The 18,620-nt window shown below is 44.7% G+C and overlaps 1 protein-coding gene across 2 annotated transcripts in view; it reads left to right on the forward strand.

The window, feature by feature from the left end:
- Nucleotides 1-18,620, forward strand: part of TCP11L1 (t-complex 11 like 1) — a 74,701-nt gene that overhangs the window by 24,364 nt on the left and 31,717 nt on the right. For both annotated transcript variants that reach the window (XM_068259984.1, XM_068259985.1), the window contains exons 3-5: nt 9,700-9,832; nt 16,051-16,171; nt 17,890-18,110. In XM_068259984.1, coding sequence (XP_068116085.1) covers nt 9,700-9,832; nt 16,051-16,171; nt 17,890-18,110 — 475 coding nt within the window. The remainder of the gene's footprint in view (nt 1-9,699; nt 9,833-16,050; nt 16,172-17,889; nt 18,111-18,620) is intronic.

Below are 18,620 nucleotides of genomic sequence, written 5' to 3' on the forward strand. Positions count from 1 at the left end.
CTGTCGATGTTACAATTTTCTGGTGAACGCTGCCCACATTACGATTTTCTGGTGAACTCTGCCCACATTACGATTTTCTGTCCCACATTACGATATTCTGGTGAACGCTGCCCACATTACGATTGTCTGGTGAATGCTGTCCACGTTACAATTTTCTGGTGACTGCTGCTCACGTTACGATTTTCTGGTGACTGGTGCCCACATTACGATTTTCTGGTGAACTCTGCCCACATTACGATTTTCTGGTGAACTCTGCCCACAATATGATTTTCTAAAGGCCCACATTACGATTTTCTGGTGAACTCTGCCCACATTATGATTTTCTGGCCCACATTACGATTGTCTGGTAAAATGCTGCCCACTTTACAATTAATTTACAGTGAAACGCTGCCCCATTATGATTATTTGGCACCTATGGGGGGGCCCCATCCAAATATTCGCAGGGGGGCCCAGTGATTTCTAGTTACGCCCCTGACTGTTCCTCTTAAGTGAGCTTACTTCCACCGATGGAATAGGTTTGTAAACCTTTAATTAGGAAAAAGTGGTGCTGAACGACCATCATCACGTGCTCAAGATGGCTGCCTCACCTTTTACCTGCTCCACACCTTGTCTCGGCTCTGGGAAGCATTAATCACATATATGCACAGAAGGAACAATAGAGATTCTGCACCATGAAATCTCTGGCTACCACTGGAACCTTCTGGGAATAGTGGAAGTTTATGGATGGCTAAGTTACAAGATGGATTGTACTCACCATGAAAGTCATGTGTAGCTGACCTCTGTTTGGAGTCCTGCATGGGAAGCTGATCCACACAAACAAACAAAAACCTACAAGGTCACACAATGGAATAGGATTTCACCACCAGGGTACTCATGGGGTTCACAGCTTCAAACAAACCAACACATCAAAAAGCATGTCCATGCAACACAGCAAGCAGATCTCCTACCTTCCCAAGTCCTCTTCCGAAGGTAAAGGAATTCATCCTCCTTCCTTAACCCTCCTGGCGGTCTATTAAAAACCGCCAGGGGGCAGCGCAGCGGTTTTTTTTTTTTTTTTTTTTAAATCATGTAGTGAGCCTAGGGCTCGCTACATGATAGCCGCTGCTCAGCGGCATCCCCCCAGCCCCGCCGATCGCCTCCGGCGATAGGCGATCAGGAAATCCCGTCCGTGGTGACGGGGCGGGATGACGTCACCGACGTCATGGACGTCGTGACGTCTAAGGGAGTCCCGATCCACCCCTTGCCGCTGCCTGGCACTGATAGGCCAGGCAGCGCAGGGGTCTAGGGGGGGGGGGGGCTGTCTTGCGACGCGGATAGCGGTGATCAAGCGCGGGGCGGCGGCGATCGAAGTGCTGACGCAGCTAGCAAAGTGGGTTACCGCCAGGAAGGTTAAACAGCAGTAACAGATATATCTTTCAGTTGGCAATCCATTTTCTGCAGACTGTAGAAATATTTAAAGTGCATTCAGAGGCTGAAATTATATAGACCTGTGTCTCCATTGCCTTTCTAAGTGAACCTTAGTAGGCCCCATGTTTCTGCACAGCAATGGAATTTTCACACCTTCCAGCAGATTCTCAAGGCCAGTGGTTTTCTTTTGTCTACCCCCTACTAATAAACAACAACAACAATCAAGGAAGAGCTTAATTAATTCCTTCCCAAAGAGCAATGTTAATATTTAAGGCTAGCGTCTTACTGTCTCTCAGGCCATCAAGAGCTGCTTCTCACATTGGAAAAAAACAAGCTAATTTGCTGGAATCTCTAGGGATTTTAAATAAAACGCACAGAGGTACAAAAGGTGGTCAGGCCAATAAAAAGTGCCACACTCAGACTCAGTCCAACTTCAGGGACCCAGGCCCATTGAAGGAAAAGAACTTTCCAGCAATCTCCAGTGATGTTTACTGGAAATCAGATTCCAAAAGTAGCAGTGGTTGCCATGTCCCTAGTCAGAGATGCAGTAACACCCTGGCAGTGAACCCAGTCGCTCTGCAATGCCCGCTCTATAAACAATAAGACAGCCATTATTGCGGACCTTATTCAGACATGCGATTTTTCATGCATCACTGAAACCTGGATTGATGCCAATGCGGGCCCCCACATTGGAAGCAACCATCCCATACAATTACTCAGTCCTAAGTGAGGGAAGACGAGACCGCAGAGAAGGGGGTGTAGCAATTTGTGGCAAAACCACCTTGCAGCTCAGAGCCCCGAATGTTGGCTCAACAAAGTCCTTAGAATGTATAGGTGCCCAGATCGCAGCTGGCAAAGGCTTCAACATTTTAGTGGTTTATCGTCCCCCCCGGAGATGCTGACCCATTCCTACAGGAATTATCAGAACTTCTGGCCATGCTGACTCTGTCTTATCTGAGATGGATCATCCTTGGTGACTTCAACGTCTGGGCTGATGACACTAAATCACAAGATGCAAATGAACTAATAAATCTAATGGGTGGACTAGGCTTAAAGTGAGCCTCCAGACTAAAAATCGACTCAGCAGCACTGGAAAGGCTTGGTGTTTCTTTAACAGTTTCACAGCATCAGAACTTTGTTTCTCTTATAGAAGCCTCATTTTTAGCTGCACAGAAGAAAACTGCCCTGGGATTTTTCCCCTGATGCTGTGCAAAGCATGATGGGATTTCTGATGTTGTTGTTCTCGTTGTGCTGTTTTTGTTTTTTTTTACATTTTGAATTTGACATCTGCTACCCACAGAGGAGGGCATACTCTAGACTTACTGTTCCACCTAGGAATGGACATTAGTAACATAAAAGTAACCCCAGTGGTATGGTCAGACCATCACATAATACAGATAATTATTGATCATCACCCTATCAAGCAGCACCCTAAGGAAACAATCAAAATCCATACCCTGAATAAATTAACACCGGAGAGGATAACTGCCAACCTGGATTTTACAAATCTGCTGCATAGTCAAATGGACCCCAACACTCTAGTAACCCAGTACAACAACATGATTTATGAAACACTTGACAGTATTGCCCCATGGCGCACCAAATCAGCAACCAAAAAGCAGAAAGCTAATTGGTTTGACAAAACCATCATGGATCTAAAAAAGAAAGGGCGCAGACTAGAAAGACAGTGGCGTAAATCCGGGTCTGAGGAGCACAAATCTAACCTAGTTCAACACCTCAGACAATACCAGCAAGCAATAATTAAGAAAAAATCATCTCCATCTCACACAAAAAATCATCTCACTTCATCTCACACAAAATATCTACAGCCAACAGAGCTGCTCAACTCCTGCCTAAAAGCCCCAACCACATTCTCCAGGGAAAGGTGTGAAGAATTCTCTGCCTTCTTCACAAACAAGGTGTCTGCCATCCATGCCAGCATTACACCAACATCAATTGACCACTGGACTTTGCATATGCCTACTACCGTACCACCATGGCAAGTCTTTGACACTCTGAGTGAAGAAGATTTTGGAATTCTCCTTCAAAGTCTCCGCCCCACTTCCTGCGACCTGGATCCAGGGCCAACTGGATCCTTAATGCAGTGCCCAGTAGGGCTGCACGGTTTTTCGGTTTAAAACCGAAACCGCGGTTCGTGGCAAGACGATCTGCTGATCGTCACTACCTACGGTTTTTCGGTCCTGTTTAATAAGTTGCTTCTGGCCCCGCTGTGCGCGGATTGGCCAGAAGCAGTGAATATGTATGAGTGTTAATGAGCGGGGGGGGGGGGGCGGATCCACTCCAGCGAGCGGCCGGGCACATACAGCATTACCAATCACTGGCTAGCGATGGAATGACGGCAGCGGTAGGCGGAGCTGTATGCTCTGTACAGCTCCGCCTACCACTGCCGTCATTCCATCGCTAGCCCGTGATTGGTAATGCTGTATGTGCCCGGCCGCTCGCTCGAGTGGATCCGCCCCCCGCTCATTAACGCTCATACATATTCACTGCTTCTGGCCAATCCGGTCCGCACTCTGTAATACTTTGCTTCTGGCCCCGCTGTGCGCGAATTGGCCAGAAGCAGTGAATATGTATGAGTGTTAATGAGCGGGGGGCGGATCCACTCGAGCGAGCGGCCGGGCACATACAGCAGCATTACCAATCACTGGCTAGCGATGGAATGACGGCAGTGGTAGGCGGAGCTGTACAGAGCATACAGCTCCGCCCACCGCTGCCGTCATTCCACCACTAGCCAGTGATTGGTAATGCTGTATGATGTGCCCGGCCGCTCGCTGGAGTGGCCCCCCCGCTCATTAACACTCATACATATTCACTGCTTCTGGCCAATCCGCGCACAGCGGGGCCAGAAGCAAAGTATTACAGACAGCGGACCGGGCAGTGCAGAACCCCCCCCCCAGCATTTGAAAAAAAATCGGGGGAAAATCGAAATTGCAATTTCTGAGAGGAAAATCGCAATTTCGATTTTTCCCTAAAATTGTGCAGCCCTAGTGCCCAGAGCTGATCAGGCCAGCACTTCACAAAATAACTCAGTGCTCCTTGCAAAGTGGACTTTTCGAAAAACAACTAAAGAAGGCAATCATAAAACCCCTCTTGAAGAAACCATCACTAGATCCTGATTCTGTGACCAACTACAGACCTGTGGCGAACTTAAAGCACAAGCGACACCCATGCTAACCTAGAAATAAAAACACATATATAAGTAGATAAATACTACTTCTACTTACATAACAGATGTATTGTGCTATCCACGTAATGATTCCTGTGAATTTTACAAAGGAAAAGCAGAGAATCCTACTCTAGGCAGTGGCCATCTTGCCAAGCTTAATGCTGACATCATATCCTCCCTGACTCTTGTTCCCCCCCCCCCTCCCTTCTCTTGCTCATTGTGTATTTATTAGCTGCCCTCCTCCCAGAGTCTTTTTCTTTTATTTACACATCCAATCACTGAGTCACTTCAGCCTTGCTTGTAAACACAAGTGAAATAAATGGAAGAGGAGGAATATATTATAGATAAAAAGAACTCCCAGCATTCAACTTTTTGGCACTGTTTGGCACTAGGGCCAGTGCTCCTAAAGTATGTGATAACTCCAAACCATAACAGCAGAAAAAGTTTTGAATGCAGGATTAGCATCTTTATCACTTAATACACTCAGACCAGTTGCTGTTGAAATTTGATATTTTTTTTTTGTAACAACATTTTATTTGACTTTTCACAGATTACACTAGTAAAGTTTCATTCCCTCCATGGAGTATTGAGCTTAACGTATTTAACATACAGGAAGTAACTTTTACAAACCAAATTATATAAGCATAAAGGGTCCAATGAGAAACTCCCCCTATAGTGTCTTGAGGGAATGGTTATCTGAATCGTCTTTTCTCCCCTCACCCCTCCCCCCCCATTTCTCCCTCCCCACTCCCTCCGCCCTTCCCTGTCACTCCAGACCATACACTTCTAAAAGACCTTAAGAAATGTCTAATTTTCCAAGCGCGCCCAGAAATTTGATTTTTATGGTGACAATACCGCTTTAACATTCCTATCAAAAGTTATCGAGAAAGCAGTCGCCAACCAGCTAGTAGCCAGGCTTACAGATAACATTTTTGATACTTTTCAGTCAGGATTAAGGAAAAGGCACAGCACTGAAACGGCATTAGTCCGAGTAATGAATGATCTACTTACTGCAAGGGACAAGGGTGATTGCTCAGTTCTGATTCTTCTTGACTTGTCTGCAGCATTTGATACTGTGGATCATGAAATACTAATCCAGCGACTGAAGATTTACTGTGGCCTAAGAGGTGCTGTTCTTAGCTGGTTTCAGACCTTCCTATCTGGCAGGACACCGCAAGTATGTCTGGGCACACACTACGCTAATCCAGTGCCACTTGCTTATGGAGTTCCACAGGGTTCTGTGCTATCACCATTACTCTTTGCAGTCTACATGCTCCCACTGGGCAAAATAATCCAGAACTATGGCTTAGGATACCATTGTTATGCAGATGACACACAACTGTATCTGTCCTTCAAGCCTGGCACCCAAGACCCATCAGCATCCATAAATGCGTTTTCTAGTGGATTTACAAAATTGGATGAACACCAGCTGGTTGAGGCTGAACTCTGACAAAACAGAGGTGTTGGTGGTAGGTGGTCCACACATGGTGGATAAAGTTCAAAACGCTCCCCACCTCAAACTAGCAATTGGGGGAGATACCGTACAGTATAAAGACTCTGTGCAAAACCCTGGGGTGATCCTGGATGGAAATCTAAAACTCAGACAGCAGGTATCAGCTGTCGTCAAGTCTTCCTTCTTCCATCTAAGAAATATAGCGAAAATCAAACACCTTATCCCAGCTGAAGACCTACCTGTCCTGGTTCATGCATTTGTATCCTCCCGCCTAGACTACTGCATGCCCTGTTCATCGGATCTACAGATAAGGTTCTGCGCCCCTTACAGCTAGTAAAGAATGCTGCAGCCAGACTCCTAGCCAATGCCCCTCGCAGCTCCCACATCACTCCAGTACTGCAAACTGGTTGCCAGTAAAATGGAGAATCCATTTTAACATCTGCCTGCTGACATTCAAGGCTCTAAACCACATGGGACTCAAATACATAGCGGATCTATTGGAACTTTATGCCCCTTCATGCACCCTTCTCTCTGCCAACAAGATGAAGCTGGTTATTCCCAGGATACACTTAACATTTGGTGCTCGGGCCTTTTCCTACGCAGCCCCTACTCTATGGAACTCACTTCCACAATCAGTACGGGAGGCTCCTTCTCTGGACAGCTTTAAAAAAAGGCTAAAAACTCACCTCTTTTCCGAGCCTTTGAGACTGCATAATGCAGGGTCACAGCGCTTTGAGTTATCAGGGAGAAAAGCGCTATAAAAATATTATGGTTATTCAATGGTTGTATGTTGCTTAATGCTTTCCCCCCCGTCCAAAAGTGGCCATATGTTTGCTCTCCTACAGTTTTCCTTGCACTGCCTCAGCGTTTGGAGATAACTTAAAGAGGACCTTCAGAGTAAATAAGAAAATCCGTCAGCCTGCAAGTACAAGAAAGTTATATTTTACCGGAGAAGCCTTGTCCCGTGATGCCGTCCCGAAAACCCTGCATAACCCGACTTCCAGCGCCTGGCCCCGCCTCCTCTCTCTCCTCTGGGAAAAACGCCAAGCTGTTTGTTGTAGTGCACATCTGGGAAAAACGCCAAGCTATTTACTGTAGTAAATAGCTTGGCGTTTTTCTCTGAGGAGAGAGAGGGGGCGGGGCCAGGCGCCGGAAGTCGGGTGATGCAGGGACTTCGGGACGGCATCGCAGGACAAGGCTTCTCCGGTAAACATAACTTTCTTTTACTTGCAGGCTGCCAGATTTTGTTCTTTACTCTGGAGGTCCTCTTTAGGCTATGCAAGCACTCTAACGAGAGAGTCATTTATTTAGGACCCTCTTGGCTGAGGATCTAGTGTGTGCACATGAGTACCCTGAGTACTTTGTACTGCTGTATTGTGCACCGCACTTCAACCCACCCTCCACAGTGTTTGATACAAGTTGGAGCATCATCTAGCCGGGGTGAGTAGGGATGAGCGAGAAAAGTCTTGTGAAAAAATGCACATTGTACCGGAATGGTGGGCACGGGCTATGGATTTACTCACCTAAGCTACCGCCTCCCTTCTCATGCGCTCCATGCAGCATTCCATTATCTTCTACTTTTTACCTTCAGAGCAGAAGTTCTGGTTTAGAAGGTGAAAGTGTCAGAAGACGGAACTTTGCATGGAGCGCTTAGGCCTTAATCAAGTAATGAGTATAAGAACAGGAAAATAAGGCCGGAAAATAGAATCAGAATCAGAATTTATTATCGCCAAGTACAATGGTGGATTGTACCCGGAATTGGTTTTGGCGCATACAGGGTCGTTGATGAAGAAACAAGAAATAGCATACAGTTAAAGCATGGCACATACATAGACATGGGACAAGCATACATAGGACAACATTACAGCTTGTGCGTACAATTAAGCAGAGTACAGCATTGCATACAGTTAAGCATGGTACATACATATAAACAATAAACACCATTAAAGCAAAAAAAAAAAAAAAAAAAAAAAAAGACAGAGAGCATTACAGCATACACGTACAGTTAACGTAATACAAGCATAGCAAAGCATACACTGATGGCAGGAGCAGAAAAGAGTGGGACTGGAGGAGCAGCCTGAGAGCTGATATGAGCGCTGCCATTTTCGGCACTGGACGCTACACAGCGACACGCTCCCAACAAGACAGGTGCTACCGATTGTCCACAAAAGTAGAGAGAAAGCTGAGGGGCATCATGATGGAGGCGGACCGCAGAGTGCACTCAGACCAGGTTGCCCGAGGAGTAGCACTCCTGATTTCAAGTCCGCAGGGCTGGGTAATGAGGTGGGGGCCCTGTGGGGCCAGGGGGCACCTTTGCTGGGCAGCAGTGGTGGACGTGGGGCCAGGGGCCACCCCGGCTGGGCAGCAGTGGTGGACAGGCCAGGGGGGGGGTTTACCTTTGGTGGTGGCAGGACACTGATGCCCAGATGCAGCAGCCAGCTCCACTGGAGAGGGGGGCAGCATCACCTCCTCTGTGGCTGCGATGGGGCAGCATCAGGCCCCCTGTGGCTGCAGAGATCCCCGCCCCGAGCACATCCGAGGCCCCTGCATCATCCCCAGGTGGGTGGAGGTGGTCAGGAGGTTGCCAGCGGGGGAATTAGGGAAAGAAAGGAGAAAAAGACCGGAGCCCTGTGGGCGTCCTCGCATGGCGCCATCTTGTTGTTAGCATAATTGTAATTCCATAGCATAACTGTACACATCCTCTTTAAGTCCTATATTCTTGGACAAGACGGACATTTCACAGCCACTTCGACTGAGTTTAATCCTGCGTGCGAACCTAGCTAGAGACTATGGTAGGGATAATAAATTACATGTATGTCTTCGATAGTAATTACATTGTGGGCTCTGCAGTGAAACAGATAACATGGAGGTACTCTGTAAAGCATTGCAAAAGAGGTCAGTCCTATATGATGGCCCGCTTCTACTATTGCCAAGTGTGGCCCATTTCTGCAGCGTTTCCCCACAGGTGAGTTGGGGGGGGGGGGGGGGGTCTAAGGATGACGACTCTGCCTATTCCTTCTGTGGCATGCCGTTTGAATTGTGCTGCAGTGCGATTCTGGACAGCATGCTCCAGTTTTCTACAGCACACACCAAAATCCCTATAACCGGATTGGAATTGGCCACTCCACGTAGTGAAAATACGGTAAGTCCTAAATGTGGAATTATAATTTCTGCTGAGGCACAGAGCTGGTAGGATCAGAATTTGACAACACTAGCATGCCTCCTTTGACCCGCACAGCTGTGCGTCACCAGTCCAGGCTGATGGGGGTGTAGATTATGGTAGAAAGCGTGGCTTGTAGCATGAATATGCACCTGACAGATCTGCAGAATTGACTAGACAAATCTGGTCATGTCAACATTGACTAGAATATCATGTTGAATGTTTTCAATATCTTGAGGTATTAACAAAATAATATAGTGTTCCTAAGAAAGTGCTCAGTTGTGTTTTCAAAAATGCATCCAAAGAATCCCTTTGTCTGCATGAACCCACATCTAGTTGGGTGGATGGTAGGGAGGAGCAGGGAGCATGCACATCAGATTGTATGCTGGGGATATCTTTTGGGGAGTGGCAGCTTTTAATGCTTAGATCTGCCTGTAAGTATTATAATCAATCATACTAATGACCTTATATTTACGTTGTTGTGTTTTTCAGCCAGCCCACCTCGCTTTGTGTCTGTAGAAGAGCTCATGGATGCAGCAAAAGGTGTCACTAACATGGCTTTGGCTCATGAGATTGTGGTCAATGGAGGCTTTCAGATCAAACCCATGGAGCTCCCCCAAGGAAGGTAGGTCATGGATATACCAGTCATAGGTCCCTCCTGTTCGTTCCTATGGGAGGGAAGTGTGGTTCCTGATGATGGAGACAGCACATTGGTAGCACAGATGTGAGGTGAAGACGGGTAGTCCGCTCAGAGGAAGGACAGAGTTTGAAAACCATCACAGATGAGTTTTTGGGGAGTACATTTGTAGATCAGATGGGTGAGGAAGAGATTTTTTTTTTTTTTTTTTTTTTTTTAAATCTCATGAGTTGGTCATTGAAAACATAATTCATATAAAACCCAGGAAAGTAGGTTATTAAAAGGTAGTCCCTCTTATTTCTTCCACATGCATCTTTCATCAGGTTGCCATTAATAAGGTCATATTAGTTGGTTGAAATAGAGAAGGAATTTCAGCTGTTTCTCAGTATGAATCCCAGTACTTGTGCTGTTTGCAATGAGAAGGAGTCTTCACACGTCTGTAAAGTCCCATACATTGTCAATGTAAAGGCTCGTACACACGTTGGTTTTTCGCAAACGACCCGTCGTTTGGACGTTTGAAGGATGGGTCGTTTGGACGTCCAATCGGGCGTGTGTACGGTCTGTCGTTCAGCTGAGAAGACTGGATTTGAACGATCCGCCAAGCTGATCTTATCAGCTGAACGACAGACTGTACACGCCCGATTTGATGTCCAAACGACCGGTCGCTCAAACGCCCAAACGACGGGTCGTTTGCGAAAATCCGACGTGTGTATGTACCTTAACCAGTTCACCCCCAAGGGTTTTTATCCTAACGGACCAGAGCAATTTTCAGTTGTCAGCGCTCCTCCCTTTTATTCCCTAATAACTTTATTACTACTTATCACAAGAAAATGATCTATACCTCGTTTTTTTCGCCACCAATTAGGCTTTCTGTGGATAGTACATTTTGCTAAGAATTTTTTTATTCTAAATGCATTTTAATGAGAAAAACAGAAAAAAAAAGAAAAAAAATCATTATTTCTCAGTGTTCAGCCTTTATAGTTTTAAAATTAAACATTCTCCTGTGGATAAAACAAACACGTTTTATTTGCCCAGTGGTCCCGATAATTAAACCGTTTAGATTATGTCCCTACCACAATGTATGGCGACAGTATATTATTTTGAAATATAAGTGGTTATTTTTCTGTTTGTTCTGGCCATAATTACAAGCCCCTATGTAATAAATTAAAATTAATTTTCCCCCATAAAATATAGAATAAAAAAAGCTGAGTCCCTAAGGCAACTATTTTTTTTTTTTTTAAGCTGATTTTTTTTTTTTACAAGTGTTTTATTTGGGGGGGAGGGTTGGAAGTGTAATTTTATTAATGATGTGTATATACTTGAAAATGTATGTATTTTGTAAGTGTAATATACTTTTTGGCCACAAGATGGCGCTGGTGAACACTCATAGGACGTGTTCACTTTTTTTTTTTTTTTTTTTACACACTTTATTAAACTGTTACATTTCCTGTTTATGTGAATGGACGTAGCCGCTGTTCGCGGTCACGTCCATTCACTCCAGGCACTGCGATTGGGTAGAGGACTGTTCAGTCCTCTTCCCCAATCGCCCAGCACGGGATCCCGACGGTAATGGCGGCGGTAGCGGCGGACACACGGCGGTAGCAGCGGCGGGATCGCGCGACGTATTAAAACGTCATGTTGCTGTTAATAGCGGTAAGCATGACGTTTTAATACGTTAGGATGGCGGTAAATGGTTAAAGGGACACTGTAGGGGGGTCAGGGGTAAATGAGTTGAAGTTACCCGGGGCTTCTGATGGTCCCCGACAGACATCCCGTGCCTGCGCAGCCACTCCCCAATGCTCCGGCCCCGCCTCCGTGTCACTTCTGGAATTTCAGACTTTAAAGTCTGAAAACCACTGTGCCTACATTGCCGTGGCCTCTCTCCCGCTGATGGCACCAGGAGTGTACTGCGCAGGCCCAGTATGGTCTGTGCCTGCGCCGTGTGCTCCTGGTGACATCAGGGGAAGCAAGGGCACGGCAACGCAGGCGCAGTGGTTTTCCGACTTTAAAGTCTGAAATTCGAGAAGTCCCTGGGTAACTTCAACCCATTTTCCCCGCGCCCCCCCCCCCCTCCCCCTACAGTATCCCTTTAAGTGTCTTAGTTGACTTCTGGCCGCCTACACACTTTCAGCAGTTGTTGCCAAACATAATCATTAAAGATTATTTTAGGGGTCTGTTTTGCTACTTTTACTGTACAAAAACCTTCAGGTCCCAGCTAAGCAGTGTATTCTGCTCAATGGAAAGGGGAAGGACATGTGAGTGGCAACACAATGCAGGAACTTTTTTTTTTGAAGGTCCCAGTTTGTATTGGGACAGGCAATCAGTCAAGATGGATCACTACAGAGGAACACAGCAATGTCCGTGTAAGTCAGTACGCACTTTAGATTTGTCTCAAATGAATAATTCCAGAACATTTCAGTTGGAAATCTAAGCTGTGTACGTAATGTGGCTCTGTATAGCACTGATATCATTGTTCCTGTATGCACAGATGGCATAGGTTATTGTAAATGTAGCACTATGCCACAGCCAAAAAACAGAATGAGTAGAGCTGTGTTAGGCTGCCATCATGTGATGTACAGTACAGTGGCTAAGTGTCTTCCCTCACGTGTCCTCTTTGAAAAAGCCTAGCTACCTTCAGTTCTCTGACTTCCTGCTGCCAATCCAGGGCCAGGCATGGTTCCAGAGAAAATTCCATTGTATTCTAATAATGAGGACATTGTCACTCCAGAACCGGCCAAGTGAAAGTACAGATATTAAGGAAATGTACCTCTACTGGGGAAAATAAGGTTCTTCTCCTTACAGATAACCCGTTAACACAAATTTAAAGAGCGATCCATGCAAAGTAATTTGCTTATCTTTGACTGCTGGGGATGCAAATAAACCACTGTCTGAAACTTTAATAAAGCCTTGTACACATGTATGATGAGGCATGTTGCCTGGTGAGGATCGATACCTGGTCCCTCAAGTGACATGGCTGACAAACGCGTTCCTATGCGGAGCACGGAGTGGTGTGGGTTTGACGTCTCTTGGTGGGCGGGGTAAGCGGAGAGAACAATGCTCTTGGCCGTCAGTCAGCTGAAGAGCTGGCCAAGAGGCTTCTGGGGCTGCTTTATATACGCTGGATCCTTGGTAGAGGCGGTCATTAATGACTGCCTTGGCTGAGTTACATGTAGCGTGAATCCGTACTTACGCTAGATGAAATTCAGCTTTAATCCGTCCATTTCGCACAACATTTTCAGAACGGAAATGCTTTCTTCATTAATTGTTTGAAGCATGTTCTAAAGCAGAGGTCCCCAAACTTTTGTAGTCAAGGGCCAGGCCAACATACTTTAGACTGATGGGGGGCCGGAGTGTACATAAAATGATGTAGAAAAACATTACATTGAACCTAGGTAGTGTAAACAGTGCATGAAACACAATTCCCCACACACAAAGCAATCAGTTTTCAAAATACATACTGTATTTTCAAAAGTCCCCCCCAAAACAAACCACTTTTCCAAGTAATTGCAAGGACTGCAAATTATCCACCCCTACACCCGCGCGCGCCCACACTGGTTTTATATTACCTCTAACCACTCCACCACCACCACTACCACAATGTTTTTGCGCACCAGACAGTGAAGCATACCCAGGTGACAACCTGCCATACAATTGGACAGCAGTGCCACCTAATGCGGAATTAGATTGGAAGCCAGCAAATTACTTCTCGCTGGCTTCCATGTGGAAATGTGGTGCCAGCACTGCTACCGCATCTATAAGTAATACATTTTGTGTGTGGAGGGCCGGTAAAAAAGCCTCAGGGGGCCAGATTCGGCCCGCGGGCCTTTGTTTGAGGACCACTGTTCTAAAGGCTTATACACACGCTAGATCATTGTTGCACTACAAGACGAGACAAATAACATTCATATTGCACTTTTTTCCTGACGTACGCAAAGCACCAGAGCTTGCAGCCACAGGGCAAGCTCTATAGACAGTAGCAGTGTTAGGGAGTATTGCCCAAGGTCTCCTCACTGAATAGGTTCTGGCTTATGGAACAGGAAGAGCCAAGATTTGAACCCTGGTCAGGGAATAGTGTGTTATAGGCACACTATCCAGCCACTACTACCCCCTTATTGTCTATAAGGATCACTGATCAATCACTTGTGAGGATCGAGTGCTGGACAGACACAATGCTCAGCTATAGCTAAACCGTATGTACTGGACAGTGGAAGCGGGATAATGGGACAGCACACAGCACAACAAAATTGGCTGCATGCTTGTTTCTGGTGTTATTCAGACACTACTGCATCCAAATACATCAGCAGGGCTCGCAGGCAACTGGTATTGCTTAAGGGGGAATAAATATGGCAGCCTCTATAAACCTCTCGCTACAGTTGTCCTTTAAAATAATATGCGTACAAGATAAACGACAAACTGCACAACATGCCTGCATTCAAAAACACAGTTCAGAAGACTTGTATACACGTTCTAACCTGCATGGTAGTTGGGCAATGGGATCTGGCAAACTATCTGTTATCAGTTACCGTAGTCGTTTGGTTGTTTGCCAGCCGTACACACGCCCAGTTATCTTTCAACAGACCAAGTATAGAAGATAGTTTGGCAGATTGTTGGGATGTGTGTATGAGCCTTAAAACCTCCGGAATAAAAATCTACTTAGCAGAACTGAAAAGGCTTAGTGTTTCACAGTATCAGAACTTTGTTTTTCTTAACAAAGCATAATTTTTAGCTGCATTTTTAGCTAAACTCCACCCATCAAAGAAAACTGCCCGGGCTTTTTTTCCCTGATGCTGTGCAAAGCATGATGGGATTTCCTATGTTATTCACGTTGCCTAGCAACTGGGAGGGGTGATCAGCACACAGGACAGTTGGAACTGTGACTCATGCTCCCTGTCACCTCCTTTCAACCAAAAAGATGGCTGCCCTCATGAAATCAAACATTTGCCTGTTCTTTTAAAACCGGGTGGGTAAGAGATTATATTACCTATCTATTTTTATTAAAGAGTAACTGTCAGGCTGCAGAAGCTAATTTAAACCTCTATTCTCCTGTGTTAAACAGTTTAGAAGGAAGCTCAAAAGCCATTAGTGAAGATAAACATTTCAGTTACCTTTGATGTGTGCTTATCTTAAAGTCTGTTATAGACCCATAAAGACGCAAGCCGCAGCTAAACTGCAAAGCATTCTGGGGCCCTCCCCTCGGCTGCTAATGAGACGGTACAGGAGCTTCTATTCAGTCCAGCGCGAAACACTGATAAATCTCGGGGCAGAGTTTCACTGCAGGAGTCAGCTATTGTTCCTAGCCACATGGCTCATTAATATTCACTGCACACTGTGTTGTTCAAGAACGAGCTTATCTGTGATCAGAAGCAGGCAGGACATGACGACACATTTGGCTTCACAAACATGGAGCCTGCCATGAGCTGTCAGGAGCATCTATCTCTGCATATACTATATACAAATTCTGTGAAATCCAAACGTGGACAGTGAAATGCATATGTAATGTAAGTACAGCCAATCTTTAGCTACTGATATATGTGTTTATTTTCTCTGAGACCTTATACCTAACAGCTCCTCTTTAACATAACTAATGTAACTTCATGCTGAAATCGATTCACAATCTATTTGCAGTAAAGGCAGCCATACGATCCCTCTCTGATCAGATTCGATCAGAGAGGGATCTGTCTGTTGGTTGATCTGATGGCAAATTGACCAGTGTATGGCCACCTTAAGGAATACAACATTAGTAGCAAATAAAATAGCCTCATATTGTTTTCCAGTACAGGAAGAGTTAAAAAAAAATCTTCAGTTGTTATCTATGCTTCTCTGAGCTCTTCTACCCACTGGGTTCAATACAGTCATGTTTTTTGAAGAAACAACAAATAAATAACTTGAGATAAGGTTTTACAGCAGGAAAATTCAAAGGGTCATTACTTCTGCTAAAAGATACTGTGTTTTTAAAACTGTGACAGAATGATGCAATGTTATTAAAAAAGCTATATAACTGAATAAAAATATGAGCCTTTTTTTTTGTTGTTTCAGGTTCGTTTTAAAAGTAAATGTCTTCTAGAATACAGAAATGCTGGGTTGAAACTGACTTCTTTGCCTCTGTATATAATGTGACCTAGATTTACCAAAAAGAGAGAGAGCGATACATAGACAATTTAGCCTTCACTTGTTACTTTGATGAAGTTTGTTTTTTTTCTTTTTAGCCTGGAAAGGACAGTTCGGGACATTGTGCACAAAGCATTCTGGGATTGCTTAGAGGCTCAGTTCAGTGAGGATCCTCCAGTGTATGATCATGCTATAATACTACTGGGAGAAATTAAAGAGGTAACACTTTCTCATTTCACAGGAACAATTCTACCTTTTTCTGAAATCTCTTCTTATTGTGTTTACATAATCTACTCTGGAGAGGACTGAGCTTGAGGTGACTTAATCTCCCCAGACTCACAAGGAAAGCTCACACAATTGGACTGAGACAGCAGCATTTGGAACCCAAAGACATATAGGAGCTGCAATATGTATTTCATTTTGAACAATAGCAATTTCTGCTGATCTTTCTGGTCAGTAGTGTCTGCGCTTTGCTTTGTACTAGACCTACATGAGTTTTATGCTCCGTTCATAGCCTGAGGAAGTGAGATATGCCTGCGAAACGCTTTTTACTTTCTGGTGTATGTGAATAAATATTTGGTTGAATTCTATTAACGTTTTTTTGTGTCTACTTGGAGGAGGGAAATCCACCTCGGCCTCTCCCGACTTTTAAACTTTTTATCGACTTTTATCCTTTTGGCCCCTCTGTTTGCTTGTACAGGCAATGGGCATTGTTTAAAATGGAAATAAATATATCCGCTTCCACATGTCTCTCCCCTCCGATTTTTCCTTTAAATCCTTACAAACCACTGCCCTGATAAACCTAAACTAAATCCATTTTTGTCCCCTGGAGATATCCTTTACGGCATGTTTTCTGCTGCTCCTGTAGCACTGGTCCACGGGATTTGACAGCTGTGCAACTCTCAATCTGCTTTCCCTATACATTTCAATGGAATCGTTCAAAAAAGCAGTTGAATCAGCAGTTGTTCACCGTTCATCAACCATGACAGTTACTGTTGGTTCACACTCGGACCAACACTAACTAACCTACACTAACTAATCTAGACCTACACTAGCTCTCTATTCTAGCTCTAGTTAGTTCAGACTTGTCCATTCTTAACTGTGCCCATATAAACTGCAGCAGAGTCGGAACATCGCAGATGCTGCGGTTGCCTACTGAAATAATGAAAGCTCATGGGAGTGGACAGTGGTCGTTCCAACTATGCCTTTTCCCTACCTGCTTGTCTTTACACCTGTCTTGTCACCTTCTGCCTTCATCTGTCTTTCTGTCCTGTCACCTACTGCATCGCTGCCACTCAGGTCCTCCATCGCCGCTGGGGACAAGCGTTGCAATACCAATTGGAGCCCTGGGGACTACCTAAAGTATCCTTTCAAAGTATAATCCAGTTTACCCTTCTATTGCATAGGTTTGGTAGAATTGTACAATCAAGATTGCATTGTCCATGGGCACTTTTAGGAGGACATTCAGGCTAAGATAGATTCTAACACTGTTACCACTGTCAATAAATGCAACAGAAGTTAACACTCCTGTTAAACATATTTTAGTCTATAATAGAATTAGAAACACAACTTTTTTGGCCTGGTCTGTCCCTTTTACCAAGGCAGGAAGTCCAACCAAGCGCCAAGACTCACTAGGGCCTTACTAGTGACAGCAGCTTGTGCTTCTGAGATATAAGTGACTATATACTCCATTGGAGTATACTATAGGGTCACTTGATATCTCTGCTCTACAAATTTCAGGCTATCAAAGCACAACAGTTGTAGCTTATTGTCCATTTTCAAAAGTCATAACGGGCTGCTAAATGAAATGAATCTTTTAACGGCATAAAGGCCGGCATGGCAAAAAGAGCTGGGCAGCAGTGAACTATATCGGATGCTTTTGGAGAAAACTGTCACTTGACTTTAAATCCCTTTTTTCCCTATTTTCTTTTTTCAAGGCTCTCTTCTCCTTCTTGTTACCTGGCCACACGCGGCTGAGGAATCAGATCAACGAGGTGCTTGACTTGGAGCTCATTAAACAGGAGGCGGAAAATGGAGCTCTAGATATACCTAAGCTTGCTGACTTTATCATAGGAATGATGGGGACTCTGTGTGCGCCATCCCGGGATGAGGAGATCAGAAAACTAAAGGACATTAAAGAGCCGGTGCCCTTGTTTAGGTAAGTTAATAAAGTGTACTTTCATTTACGTCACTTCATGCCCTCAGGCTCTGATTCAGACAGAATGTAGTAGCTCTGTTTCCAGTGCTATATGCTAGATCACTTGTACATACTCCAAGCCTAAAGATAAGCTCTTGCTTTGTTAAAGAGGAGCCGTGGTCAAAATAACATTTTGACATAATTAATAAAAATTGCTTCTTTTTTATAATATTAATCTATAAATTATTTGTAAAATCTTTCTGAAATGTATTACAGGTGGCAATTCTGCCGGGTGATCTGTGTGAAATGTTGGTTTCCTGAGAGCTCTAAAGCCAGTTAAAAAAGATCTCTGACCTCCCAGAATGCTCTGGTGGGGAGAATTCCACATGATAAACAGCCTAGGCTAAGCCTCAGTGGAAGGGCAGGGATACATACCAATACACAGAAATATATATCTATAGGAAGTGATTCTGTACAAGTGGGTACCCTGAAGAATTTACTGCATCGGTGGGGAGGAAGTGTCAGTTCTTC

Source organism: Hyperolius riggenbachi, chromosome 11 (assembly GCF_040937935.1).
Source record: "Hyperolius riggenbachi isolate aHypRig1 chromosome 11, aHypRig1.pri, whole genome shotgun sequence".
NCBI lineage: Eukaryota > Metazoa > Chordata > Amphibia > Anura > Hyperoliidae > Hyperolius > Hyperolius riggenbachi.